Here is a 13,439-nt window from a genome sequence, read left to right on the forward strand (position 1 = left end):
GTTACTGCCCCCTGGAGGATATTTCTTTTCAGATTCGACGTTATACCTAAGCTTCATTTTGGTTATTCTCAAAACAAATCACAAATCTTAACCAGCAAAAGGACTGCATATAGGTCTAAAGTCTAGTGAGGAGATGTGGGGCAGATGCAACCCACTGCAAGTAGGCTACAACTGCATTACATTTAAATGTACAGAGCTATTTAAACATTTTTCATTTTGCATTGCATGACATTATGTGGATCAGAACACTAAAATAAACCTAGTTGACATTTTATTAATTTACTGTCAGATGTTATTGTGATATTTTAGAACATCACATAAATCCAGAGCATAAACGAATTAAATAACGTAATCAGACAGCCACTTGTCACTGTCTTCATTTCCAAGATGCTATTGGGTGAGAATAATTTATTTGCACACAAAATTATTAAGTGAGCACTGGCACGATTGAGTTGGTACCCTGTTTGAACCACCTTAATGTCCATACCAGAAATAATAAATAAATTGCCTCTAGATTGGAGAGCTAGACAAGAAGAGCTGATTGGACATATATGACACCATCCTTACTGAGCCTCAATGTGTTTATAAGCAGCACTGTCAAATGCAACTAAAAACATGGCTTCTATATTTTTGTCCATCACTGCAAATAGACACCATCTTATACCAGGTTAAGATAGCTTTGGCATAGTATGTTTATAGTAAAACATTTTATACACAAAAAATAGTTAAGAATTTCATGTATCAGTGTTTTTCAAACATAACATTTGCACAAAAAAAATTAATTACAGTCTAGCACATCAGAGCATGGCAAAGTATCAATGCCAGAACAATAAAGTTAAGATCAATGGAACATTGAAAATGTATAATATGCATTGCCTTTCCTCCAATCTGAGCTAGATTATAGCAATCACATAATTAAAATTTAATTGGAAAAGGGGGGGGGGGGGGGGCAGAAAAAATCTCACATCTGTCAATGCCATGCTTTATGAATATTACTTTAAATATATGAATATATTAATATATAGTAAACATTTCACTTTATCCGTAAGGTGGGGGGCAATGCATCTTTTTCAACAGAACTATTTCACCTGCCTTAAGTGACAATGCAATCAAATCACCCTTTCTCCTTCAAGAGATGACAGTCTTTGTCACCTCAATTATTTAATGTATCACATCTTAACAGGATCTAAACATGCTGAAACACAGGGCTACAGGAGATACTCAGAGGATCGCACTAATTTTTTGCAATGTCCTTTTTGTCTGTGTACTGCATGCGACAAAATATTTTGGCATGAATCAGTCTCCTTACACTCACACGTACACTTACCTACACATTGACTTCTCAGTCTAATAAAACAGAAACAAAAAACAACTCTGACCACTTCACATTCATTATTGTCAGTTCTTTTTTGCTTCTGTTTTATTAGACTTTATTAGATATAAGATATTTCTTATATGTTGCTTAGTGTGAAAGTCTGTACTAGATTCCGTGCAATGCACATCCGTCTTGTTAAAACAACAGTTTTGTATCTTAAACATTGATTTTCAGGAGAGTATATCTGGGTACATCCAAACTACTGAAAAGTGAAGTAGTGGATTTTTATGGCAACTTTTAAAATCTATTTTATGACCATGAAAATATATTTTTATTAACTTTATACATTTAAAATGTATAAAGAGAATAGCTGAATAGAGTAGAACAGGAATATCTGGACGTTTTTAGGCTCTTAATGCAACCGTTATTGGTCCTGTAGGTTAGTGTAATAAATGAGGAAGTAGGTAAAAGTCATATACATGTCTCCCTCCCCCTTTATTTCTTAAAATCTTATGGCTACCTTATGGCTATTCTTCTTCTAAATCAGGGCAGAATATAAAAATTGTAGCTCCACATAGCTTTATCTTTACATCTCTTTCTATCTTATCCCTCTATCACATACATTTTCATTTTCTTATGGCAAAGCATTTGTGGCATACCGAGACCCTGCACTTGGAAGGTTTTCCGTCATGCTCACTCAAAACAGAAACATCCTTTTAAATACATGTGTAAATAAGCTATGTGGGTGCATTTGCAGACTTTTGTTGATCATTGTTAGAGTAAAGATCATCAAACCCACATGACCTTTTACTGGAATGTTTAACGTCAGACAGGTTGAGGTGGTATTTGTTTTGGAGTGGTCTTCTATTATGAAATGCTATCATAATATGCAAATGAGATTACGATGCATTAACACCATACATCATACAAATAGTACAGTTTGTTGCCGACCCACATTTATGAATAAGGAATGATGTTACTGTTACTGTAAACACCACATTATATATGGCAGAAGATTTGATTAATTTGGCCCTTTAACAATAATCATAAGCGCGAATCCAGCCCCTTAACAACCACTGTAAGCATACAAACCAAAACATTTGTGCATCACCAATGATTATTGCAGGGGAATATGTTAGCTATACATGACCAAGTTCCTGTAAATGTCTAGAGTTGTGAGGGCCTGTGGTCCTGCGATGTTCTCACGGAGGGAAGACGCTCGGCTGCTTTCGCTCTCTCTGCCAAAAATCGGTCAAACTCTATAAGGGAGACAAAGAGAGCTTCTGTTTTAAACACATCTACTGATCACACCTTTAACACATCTACTGATCACACATTAATATCTAGGCTGCAGTTCCTGTAGATTAAGCAAAACAAGATATTGATTACTAGCTTCAGTTTGTTGGATTATATGTTCACTGTAATAACTCTAAAATACTGCTTGTAATTACGGCTTCTGACTTTAACAACTATCAGGAGAGTGTGAGTGTACAGGTGGTTAGGGAACTGGTCTTGTGACCGGAGGGTCGTGGGTTTGATCCCCAGGCCTGATGCCATGACTGAGGTCCCCCTGAGCAAGGCCCTTAACCCTCAATTGCTCACTTGTATAAAAATGAGATAAAAATGTAAGTCGCTCTGGATAAGGGCGTCTGCCAAATGCCATAAATGTAAATGTAAATGTAAATACCTTCGCTAGTCACACCTTCTGAATCCGACAGGTCATCATCCTGCACAAACAAGAAGAAATGAAGTTCCTGCTTCAAATGCACACACACACACACACACACACAAATTGCACAAGGCTATGAAGATACATTGCCATAGTCTAAATCTACATTTAAGATCTGATCCTCAAGAATTAAAAATTACAGTTCCCTCAATTTCTGTTGGCAAAAATCATTATTAAGCATTAAAAACCCCATGATTACATTCTGTATCCATTTTGTTTGTTTAATGCTTCTGCATCTTTGTACCAACCACAGCTAATAAAGGTCTATTCTAGAAATAATGTATTTATTATCATCATTACAAATCTATTAACATATTTTATTTAAGATTTTCCTCTCTCTACTATGACCTAAACAGTAGAATAATGAACATCTACTAAAGGTATCTATACTTCAGTAAAAACAAGGGTCACATTCCCCACCCCTGACTCCTTCCTCGGGATAGTCTGTCTCTGTTTCCGTATACGTTCATGTGTCTATGTATGTTGGTGTTATTTGTGTCACCTGTCTTGTCAACGTTATATGTTGCACATGTGTATAGTGAGTGTTTGTTTATTTAACTGGGCATGTTGTGTGTTACACTCAGTGTTCTTTGTTTACATAAAAAAAACACAAAAACTGCAGCTGTGTGGCACAGTTTTAAATGTTTTTTTTCTTCCTGACAGAGAGTAGGTCTTTCAGCACACCCATTTATAAATACAAAATTTAAAAAACTGAAATGTAAAAAGTGTGGGTGGGGGGGTTTGGTTTAAAAGAAATAATTTTAATAAAATATTTTGATATGCTGTGGTGAAATATTTTAGGATTTTACATGTATAAATGATGAATATATCATGTTTGAAATGTCAGTGTAAAAACCACTTGTCAAGTTGTCTAGAGGAGCAGATGAACATATGGGTATGTAATGCAGCGTATAGTTATGCTAGCTGGTGAGGACTATTGTTCAGTTAAAGGATCTGTTTGTAAATGATGTAATTTCTCCAAGCTATCTGACTGCATGAGATAATGCATGAAATCGAAACTCACATCGTCTACGTTAAGCCATTGCTCAATATCATCCATGACACCACTCTGACCGACAGGAATCTGAGGAATTAGGACAAAGAGTTAATTCTGCCATCCCTAAAATGAAGTCATGTGTGTTAGGTTAAGTACACAAGTCTTTATGGAGAAAAAAACACCCAGCAATCACTGTTGATAGCAGAGCAAAGCACAGCAGATCGCAGGTAAAATGTTGAAATTTTGCCCATCGTGTTTGTCGTCTGCATAACTTCAGAAGATAAATATCAGTCAACACCAGTAGAGAGGGAATATGTTGCCAGTGCAGATGAATGAGAGGAGCGCTCCCTGCCACCCAGCACACATGCACATTGACTCAGCCCCACAGCGCATGCTCGAATTACAGATATTCATGACACTGCTACAAATGCACACAAGTAATAACCCTGTGCAGACATGCAAACGCAGCCAGTGTAAATGGCCTGCCATCCAATCACACCCACCATTCCCTTTTCCACCATCCAATAAAACGGAGGTGAAGAGCCAAGGAGGGTGGAGTCTGGACTCTCATCCTTCACACAGACACACAGGTTGTTCAATGGCTGACATGCATAAATGCTTTTACGCAAGAACAGTCAAACACTAAATGAATTAATTCTGTATTCCTGGAACAGGGTCGACTGCATTCAGGCAATACGAAGTGTTGCAAACAAGTAGATGCTAGCTGTGCAAAGGTACTAGCATGACAAGACACAGACGTTTTCAAGTTTGTAAAATCTATTTTGGATGCAAGATTTTTTCTTTGGCAATAAATCATTCATAGTTACCACTTCAGCACTCCGTAATTTACTGGGTGATGCAGCCAGTCCCATGAGTGGAGATGAGTTCTCCTGACTGTCCCTGAGAGAAGCATACCCATACACCCACGCAAACACAAATACGCGTGCACACACCCACACACTCAGATTTCATTATTATTAAATGTTGTGTCTAATTGCATTATTTCATATAATTGCCCTGCTGCCTCTGTGATTTGATTGTGAAGGGAAACAGTGGGTTTTTTTCACATGCCCTCATTCTATTACATGTATCCTCCAAAGTAATATACCAGTTCTACCTCATTTGGTGCTCCACCGAAGAGTGATTAGAGGCTTCTTCCTTTGTGCCTGCATAATAAAATCATAATTGTTTGCAAATGTAAAATATATAGTAGTATAACAGTGGTATAATCAAATAAAATATCTACTTTTTGAGCAAATTATTGAAACTTACTTAGGGTAGACATCTGATTGGACAGGGAGCAGACCATTGGAGTTATGGGCCTTTGCACAGATGTTGTTTGCTTTGATTGGTTGAGCACTTCAGAGCCAGGGTTGAGGTCAATAAGGCTGTTATTGGTTGGACACTAAATTAAAATGATCAACAGCAAAAAAAAAATATATATATATATATATAACAAAGATTCTCTGCGATCACTCTATAACAACAAATGGTGAATAAACAAAATCACATTAAATATAATTTCCTTACCAGTTGTCCATTGTTCTGTGTGTTGCAAAGTATCTCATAACTGAGAAACACACACATTGGACATTGAAACACAGGAGTGTACAGTGATCCATAATCTAATCATTAAAAGGTTAGCATCAAACTTTTAAAGAGCTTTTTGGACACATAACTGAATCCATTTCTATTTTTGTTCCAGTGAAGTGTGCAAAAGTTCTCTATTAATTATTGGTTCTATATTGTTTGTCCAATAATGTCCTTTTATATACTTATCATTGTAAATGCCTTTGGGTTTTGAAAAATGCTATACAAAATTATTATTATTATTATTATTATTATTACAGATCTTCAAAGCACTCCTCACCTGTGATACTGAGTGAAGACTGTGTTCATGTCATCATTGGACACCAGCAGCTCCTCCACCAGCTTCTCCTCAGTTACTCTGGGGATGAAGTGTACTACCTGGCCCTGTGTCACCTTACACTTGGAGTACAGCTGCTACTTATAACGATAGCAGAAATAGAGAGCCTTTATCTTCCTTCCACTTTCATGGACATAAAAACAGAACCAGCATAAGAAGGGCTTATATGCTGTCTCACCTGCAGGACATCTGAGTCAGCTTTCTGAATGCCTCCAGGATCCACCCGAGTCATTATATCTGTCATCACCTTTAGGTTATTGCGAACTACTTCCAGGTCAGCCCTTAAGATCTTCACCTGCATGGAGTACCAACAGTGCCCTCATATTTTATTGCTCTCAAAACAAATATGTAAAGATCATGGATAAGCACACACCCGTTCCAGCATGAAATCCTGTGAGCTGAAAGCCCAAATTATGTAAAAATAAACAAATAAATGAAGCTGTTTAAATTGTGGGCCCTGAATCTACTGTACAATCTATGAAAGTTTAACTTTTTGAACCATAATAATCATAATATTAAATTTTTTTGGAATGGGTCTGTATTGTCTGTCTGTTGTCTGTATTTGTATTACTGATACAGGCCCGGACCGATCCCTTTGGGCGTGTGTATGTGTAGTCCATGTCATATGTACTTCCGTGGGTGTGGTTGTTTGTGTGTGTGTTCATACGTTTCACCTGTCTAGCCAAAGTATAAAAGCATACATTATGGCCCCTCGAACATCATATAGTCTCTTTCTCTACCACAGAATGCATCCCTCAAATTAACACATAGCCGTACCATGTTTCGTTAGGTCTGGTAATGTTACAGCATAACCTGAATGCTTGTCTCAATTTACTGGATGTCTGTAGGTTACCTGCTCATGCGACAAAGTTAAAGGTCCTTCTGCGTTCTGTGTGGGTGATGTGTTCTGGACGGTCTGGGGCTGGTGGCTTGGATTGAGCGGTGCGTCATACGTAGTTACAGAGGATCCACAGTCAGGAACACGCTGGTGGGAAAACAGGCACAGAGTGAAGAGTGATGCAAATTGGGAAGCCAGAGGTATATGGACACACGTGCTGAGTAATTTTATTAGAGCTAATCCAGGAATCAGCATCATGAGCATCAAATTTAGTTCATGACTGTAATCCTGCAAATAGACGGGCTAATGCAAAAACCTAATAAACTAATACAAGAGAAATAATGAAAGACGATACATGTATTCTGTAACAAATGGTCTTAAAACAGGGAAGCTGTCCTTACAGCGTAGCACACGATGTCTTTGATATGTGTTCAACACATTTTATATTATTGTATTTTACATCTGATTCAATTTTTAAAACAGTTATAATATAATTTTACTGAGGTTCAGACCAATTCATTCAAATTAGAAAAATATTTTGAGAGGAATCTGCTGATCATCACCGAGGTTTAGGGTTTTGCTAGTACATTACAAACTCCATATGTGATCCCTCCAAGATGCAGGATGTTGGTAAACTACCTAGTTGTTACTTATACCTTCACTGGTGTGTGTATTGGGGAACAATTGTAGAGCTCAGTCACTGGAAAATCCAGTCCTTTTCTCCTGAGATCTTCATACACAAAAACTACACCCGTTAAATCTGGAGAACTGCGGAATGCATCTGCCCAGGCCTAGTGAGAGAGATGGATAGATAGATAGAGAGAGAGAGAGAGACAGAGACAGAGAGAATAACAGAGAGGTGTGAGCATACACCCAGTACCTTGCCTCACACATTAACCGCACAATAGAAGTAGCACTAGACAATAACACTATCAGCATTCTTCAAACTTACAACCAGTTTGACTAACTATAGTTCTTCTCACCTGTATAATAGTCAGTACTCTGTCATGAAGAACAAGAGGAGGGTCATTTTTGGGTAAAATAGCTCGTACCAAAACTCCTTCCACAAAATCTCTAGTTGACACTAGGACATGGAACCTGTGGCCACAATTCTTTACACAGGCCTCCAGAACCTAAGTTGCCAACAAGGTAAAAGGAACTTTTAATAAGGAGTTCAATCAGAACCAATACAAGCTAGACAACTATAAAACACTTCAGAGATGTAAAGGGGTTAAAAAGAGAAAATGGACACTGCCACAGACACATAGTGAACAACTCACAGTCAAAGCCAGCATGACCTCTCTATAATTCTTATTCCCCACAATCCTCTTCTTTAATGCTCTCACTGCATCTTTAGGTCTGAAACAGTTATGTAACATTAATACAAATTCATATATATTATGCCTACTTTACATGATGATGCAACATTATTAAGGTGTTGTGAAGTTTAATGATTAATGTCTACATAAACATTACAAACCGAAAATGAAAGAAGTCTTGTGTGGTAAGATAAACAACACCTACCCATCCTCTGTCTCACTGATGATGTCACATATCTCCATGATGACTCCCCAGTCCTCTGATTGTAGAGAAGAGCTTGTAGCATGATCTAACACACACACACACACACACACACACACACACACACACACACACACACACACACACATTCATATCAAATTGAGCACAGTGTGGGAAATATATGAAAACATACAATTTATACATGTATACAGTTACAACCTTCTAAAAATAACCGTGTGAATTGAGAGATAAGACAATAATAAGAACTGAAATGACCCCATGACTATGACGAAGTGCAAAACAGTGAACAGTGAACATCAGATGAATACCTGAGCTGCATGTAGCTACGGGCATAAGTGAAAGCTCGTTTTACAGAAGTATGTGTTCTACACTGGCTATCTATTACGCCAGCATGATATTACCTTACTTCTCCCCTGAGCTGTTGTTGTAACCTTGGCAAAAAACATTAAACTAGTTGTTGACAAAATAATAGCTAACAGAAAAGACAGCACAAACATCATCTTGAAGGAAGAGAGCAAGGAGCAATTTAGTTGCTAAGGAGACTAGATTTCACAGTTTCACATAGATGTTAGAATTTATGCCCTTTAAAACATAAGCCAAACAGCAACCACAAACTAATCTCAGAAGTTGCACTATTGCACAGTAAAAAACACATTATAGTCTGCAAGGCTTATGTCACGTAGAATTTACAACAAAGAATTGGTAGAAGTCATTTTTCAATTACAGTCTATTTACAATGGGTTCTCCTATAATTGTTATGGCTAAGAATTTGGGTAGGGCACGGCCACTCTCAGATCACTGCCAAAGACCAACTCCTAAACAAAAGGTTCAAAGCAACTTTAACAATTCAGTTGCTCTGGCTTTTAGAAATCAGAATCCCGGATTTTAACGTATGCGTACTAGTGTCTCTGAGCAGCCTGAGTCAGTCTTTGTTCATTCTTTGTTTAGGTTGGCACACGCTATGCCATTGCTTCGTGTGACTATCACCTGCCTTGGAGCGCGCGCGCGCACACACACACACACACACACACACACACACACACACACACACACACACACACACACACACACACACACACACACACACACACGTTTATTCAGGCAAATGAAATGCTCCCCGGATCAAGCTAAAGGGAATGCCGCTGGAATGTAAGGTGGGGAGCACTAAAACCTGATTAGGCTGTCTAGGAGTGCCTTGTCTTTTCATCATGACTGCTGCACCACGCGGCTTTCTTTAAATGGATTAGTGAGCTGTAGAAATTAATAAACACGATTAAATGTCTTACCATTGATTGAGGTTGTACGTAATCTATCAACACATAGTAGGCTATAGGCAAACCGACCCTTAAAACTGCAAGGGTTTCACAGCTAATCGATGACAAAATAACTAATATTTATTTCCCCGAAAATCAAGTTAGTATGTACCATTCTAAACTTATATATAAAGCCGGTGTACAGAACACCGGACACAGCATAAACAGGCCAATTCCCCGCCCGTCTCTACTTGACAGCTGCAATGAACCAATTTCTACGCCAACCGGAGACTGGATCTACAGGAGCTGAGCCCGCCTTCTAGTGGGATTGGACGTTTTATGTGCCAGTCTGGACCTAATTGCTTTGCCGTCATTCTTAAATGCATTATCCGGTATATTTTCTTACAGATGTAGGACTAGATTGCATTAATACTAGAACCGTCCGTCTTTATTCTTGTATTGTGTTTTGCAAGAATATTAACTTAATGTTTTAATAAAATTTTGGAATCACTTGGTACTTTATAAACATTGGCCAATGTCGAATGCAACAGGTTCGAAGCATTTATGTTAAAATTCCCATTTTCTTAGATATTTAACTTCCGCACTCACCTATACGTTGACCTACGGGTGTAGAAAAAGGATTTCCTATTAAAAAGTCCATATTGTCTATGAGTTAAATATCGTTTTTTGTTGGATACCTTACGACTCCAACCCCAATCGTCCTCTTATTGACGCTTGAGAGGGTTTACCCAGTGAACGTGCGAACTAGAAACTCAGCGAGGCTACGTCATCTTTTAAAGGAGCATCTCCAGTAAATATATGTTTGGTATGGAAACATATGGAAACTAAAAATGAGCATACGATTTTTTTTTTCATGTGATTATGCAATACATACGTGTCAGAGCGCATCATTAAAACGTCACTGGCCTGATGTGAATGGACAATAATGCGTTTGAAATGTCATGACCCAATGAAGGGTTATCAGTACTAAAATTAAAATGAAAATGTAATAGGCAAAGTAGATGCAACCCTGATCTCCTGATCTGATGGTCTTACTACATCTATGTATTTATTTATTTATTGCCTCTAAAAATGAGAATGAAGACAGGAAAGAAATGGAGGTGCATTAAATAAATAAAAATAAATAAAACAAGTTAAATAAGGCTGTGTTTGGCAACAAGAGGATCACCTTCCTAGTTACATGTGGTAACATTTGTTCAACACTCGTCACTCATTCATTCATCATTATTCTTATGTGTATTTGTGAGTGAGAGTCTACGTAAGAAACAATATTTGATTTATGTTGGTAGTTACCATTTTGGACATTTATTTCAATATTGTCTTTATTTACTGTATGTATATTTTCCCATATACTTTGGAGACCATAGGTTGTTTCTCGGGCATATATGATACATAAACATTGGTAATTTTATTAAGCTTTTTAAAATTACAATGAGAATCAATTAGAAGAAAATTTTGCTAATTGTATTTCATCTAGACTTCAGCAAAATGCTGCACACCATAGGTGTGTTCAGATAAACTTCAGAATTTCCGTTGAAGGAATGTGGTGGATTGAGGTGTTGGAATTGTAGGTACTGTGGTGTCCAGGAGATGGCAGTACCACCAGTAGTGCACTGATCAAGCTTCCATCAAAGAATAAAGAGAATACACTCAGCGGACACTTTATTAGGTACACCAGGTTGGACCCCCTTTTGCCTTCAGAACTACCTTAATCCTTCATGGCACAGATTCAACAAAGTATTGGAAACATTCCTCAGAGAGTCTGGTCCATATTAACATGATAGCATCACACAGTTGCTGCAGATTTGTCAGCTGCACATCCATGATGTGAATCTCCCGTTCCACCACATCCCAAAGGTGCTCTATTGGATTGAGATCTGGTGACTGTGGAAGCCATTCGAGTACAGTGAACTAATTGTCATGTTTAAGAAACCAGTCTGAGATGATTCACACTTTATGACAGGGCGTGTTATCCTGCTGGAAGTAGCCATCAGAAGATGGGTAGACTGTGGTCATAAAGGGATGGACATGGTCAGCAACAATACTCAGGTAGGCTGTGGCATTGACACAATGCTCAATTGGTACTAATAGGTCCAAAGAGTGCCAGGAAAATATCCCCCACACCATTGTACCACCACCACCAGCCTGAACCGTTGATACAAGGCAGGATGGATCCATGCTTTCATGTCGTTGATACCAAATTCTGACTCTACCATCTAACCATCAGATCAGGCGACATTTTTCCAATCTTCCATTGTCCAGTTTTGGTCACCCGGTGGCACCCGGTGTGGTCTTCTGCTACTGTAGCCCATCCGTCTCAATGTTCGATGTGTTGTGCAGTCAGAGATGCTCTTCAGCATGCCTCAGTTGTAACGACTGGTTATTTCAGTAACTGTTGCCAATCTATCAACTCGAACCAGCCTGTCCGTTCTCCTCTGACCTCTGGCATCAACAAGGCATTTGCACTCACAGAACTGCCGCTCACTGGATATTTTCTTTTTCTGACCATTCTCTGTAAACCCTAGAGATGGTTGTGCGTGAAAATGCCAGTAAATCAGCAGTTTCTGAAATACTCAGATCAGCCTGTCTGGCACCAACAACCATGCCACGTTCAAAGTCACTTAAATCACCTTTCTTCCCCATTCTGATGCTCAGTTTGAACTGCAGCAGATCGTCTTGGCCATCTCTACATGCCTAAATACATTGAGATGCTACCTTGTGATTGGCTGATTCGACATTTGCGTTAATGAGTAGTTGGACAGGTGTAATAAAGTGGCTGGTGAGTGTATATTTAATAGCACATCGCACTGTTTAATAATGTTGATGAACAAAACTTAAGACTACTTGAGATTAATGAATGACACTGATAAATAATTAATAAAAGAAATCTTATAAGACAAATCTTATATTATTATCTTGTAACATAAGGGAAAACCCCAAATGCTGCAGTGAACTCCCCCGTATAGCTCTCAAGAATATGTACGGTTAGGCAGGCTGTATTTTCACTGCAGTTAAAATTTTACTTGGCACCTTTAGTGTGTCTGTCTTCTGTTTGTCAGAGCATATCTGTATAGAGTTTATTTCACCCTTTCCATTCTCTGTGTTTTCCCACTGTTGCAGTCTTGAGTGCGATCACCCCCCACACCCTGTGGGCTACATACAGAATGTTGGTGTTTGCACTGAGGAATACAGACTGTGAAACACCAGAAACACCATGTCACTTGTTTACCTTTAGTTTTTCCTTTATATTCTTCCATGTCCAATATATAATATGTCTGTATGAGGGACTGCATAACTGTTACTTATATAAGTATAGTAACAACTTGGATATAAGCAACTTTTACTGTTCAACACAAGTGAACATGAAATGTCCATATCTCTGAAAAATGTCACAGATCCTAACACACTGCTGAATACAATACGATGTATAAAAGATGAACACTAAAGGGCATCTAGGATTCTCTATGTAGTCTCACGACCCATCAGCAGTGAAAGCTGTTTATTCATTTATCACAGAGCAGAACATTCATTGTTCTTTAGTTCATTTAAGAGCCAAAACAATGATAAGGCATTCCATGCATAAAAAAATCTAATGTTTGTCATATTATGACCAATAGAATAATTCTTGTATTCATGCATATTCATGTTCTGAAACATGTTTTTAATCTTCTTGGTTACTTGAATATGTCCCAGTCCTTTTTATGAATTATCATCTAGTAGGGTTACATTTGGTTACACAAAGGGTTCAAATGGAACCTGACCATAGAATTTTGTATCTCCTACATGTGACGGGCAGGGAGTGCGAAATAAAATGGAA

At 38.1% G+C, this 13,439-nt stretch overlaps 1 protein-coding gene across 3 annotated transcripts; it reads right to left on the bottom strand.

Moving 5' to 3' along the window:
- Positions 1-668: 668 nt before the first annotated feature.
- tom1 (target of myb1 membrane trafficking protein) lies at positions 669-10,370 on the bottom strand. Of its 3 annotated transcripts, none has more exons than XM_076988693.1 (16): positions 10,211-10,370; positions 8,331-8,415; positions 8,087-8,165; positions 7,790-7,939; positions 7,463-7,597; positions 6,822-6,953; positions 6,147-6,263; positions 5,912-6,045; positions 5,572-5,611; positions 5,314-5,446; positions 5,159-5,207; positions 4,869-4,941; positions 4,545-4,613; positions 4,069-4,128; positions 3,003-3,042; positions 669-2,574 (listed from the first exon to the last, which is right to left on the bottom strand). In XM_076988693.1, exons 1-16 carry the CDS (start codon positions 10,260-10,262, stop codon positions 2,483-2,485), a joined length of 1,440 nt encoding a protein of 479 aa, XP_076844808.1. In that variant the 5' UTR covers positions 10,263-10,370; the 3' UTR covers positions 669-2,482. The 3 variants fall into 3 exon arrangements, with proteins under 3 accessions (XP_076844808.1, XP_076844810.1, XP_076844809.1); XM_076988695.1 differs by lacking the exon at positions 10,211-10,370 and adding an exon at positions 9,635-9,811; XM_076988694.1 differs by lacking the exon at positions 4,545-4,613.
- Positions 10,371-13,439: the final 3,069 nt, after the last annotated feature.

This window comes from Brachyhypopomus gauderio, unplaced genomic scaffold (assembly GCF_052324685.1).
Source record: "Brachyhypopomus gauderio isolate BG-103 unplaced genomic scaffold, BGAUD_0.2 sc63, whole genome shotgun sequence".
Classification (NCBI taxonomy): domain Eukaryota; kingdom Metazoa; phylum Chordata; class Actinopteri; order Gymnotiformes; family Hypopomidae; genus Brachyhypopomus; species Brachyhypopomus gauderio.

Coding starts and splice junctions, on each gene's coding strand:
- tom1 (XM_076988693.1), bottom strand. CDS start 10,262: ATGGACTTTTTAATAGGAAATCCTTTTTCTACACCCGTAGGTCAACGT. Junction 5,612..5,911: donor GTCTTCACTCAGTATCACAG/GTGAGGAGTGCT, acceptor TGTGTTTCTCAG/TTATGAGATACTTTGCAACA. Junction 4,614..4,868: donor AATTACGGAGTGCTGAAGTG/GTAACTATGAAT, acceptor GTCTGTGTGAAG/GATGAGAGTCCAGACTCCAC.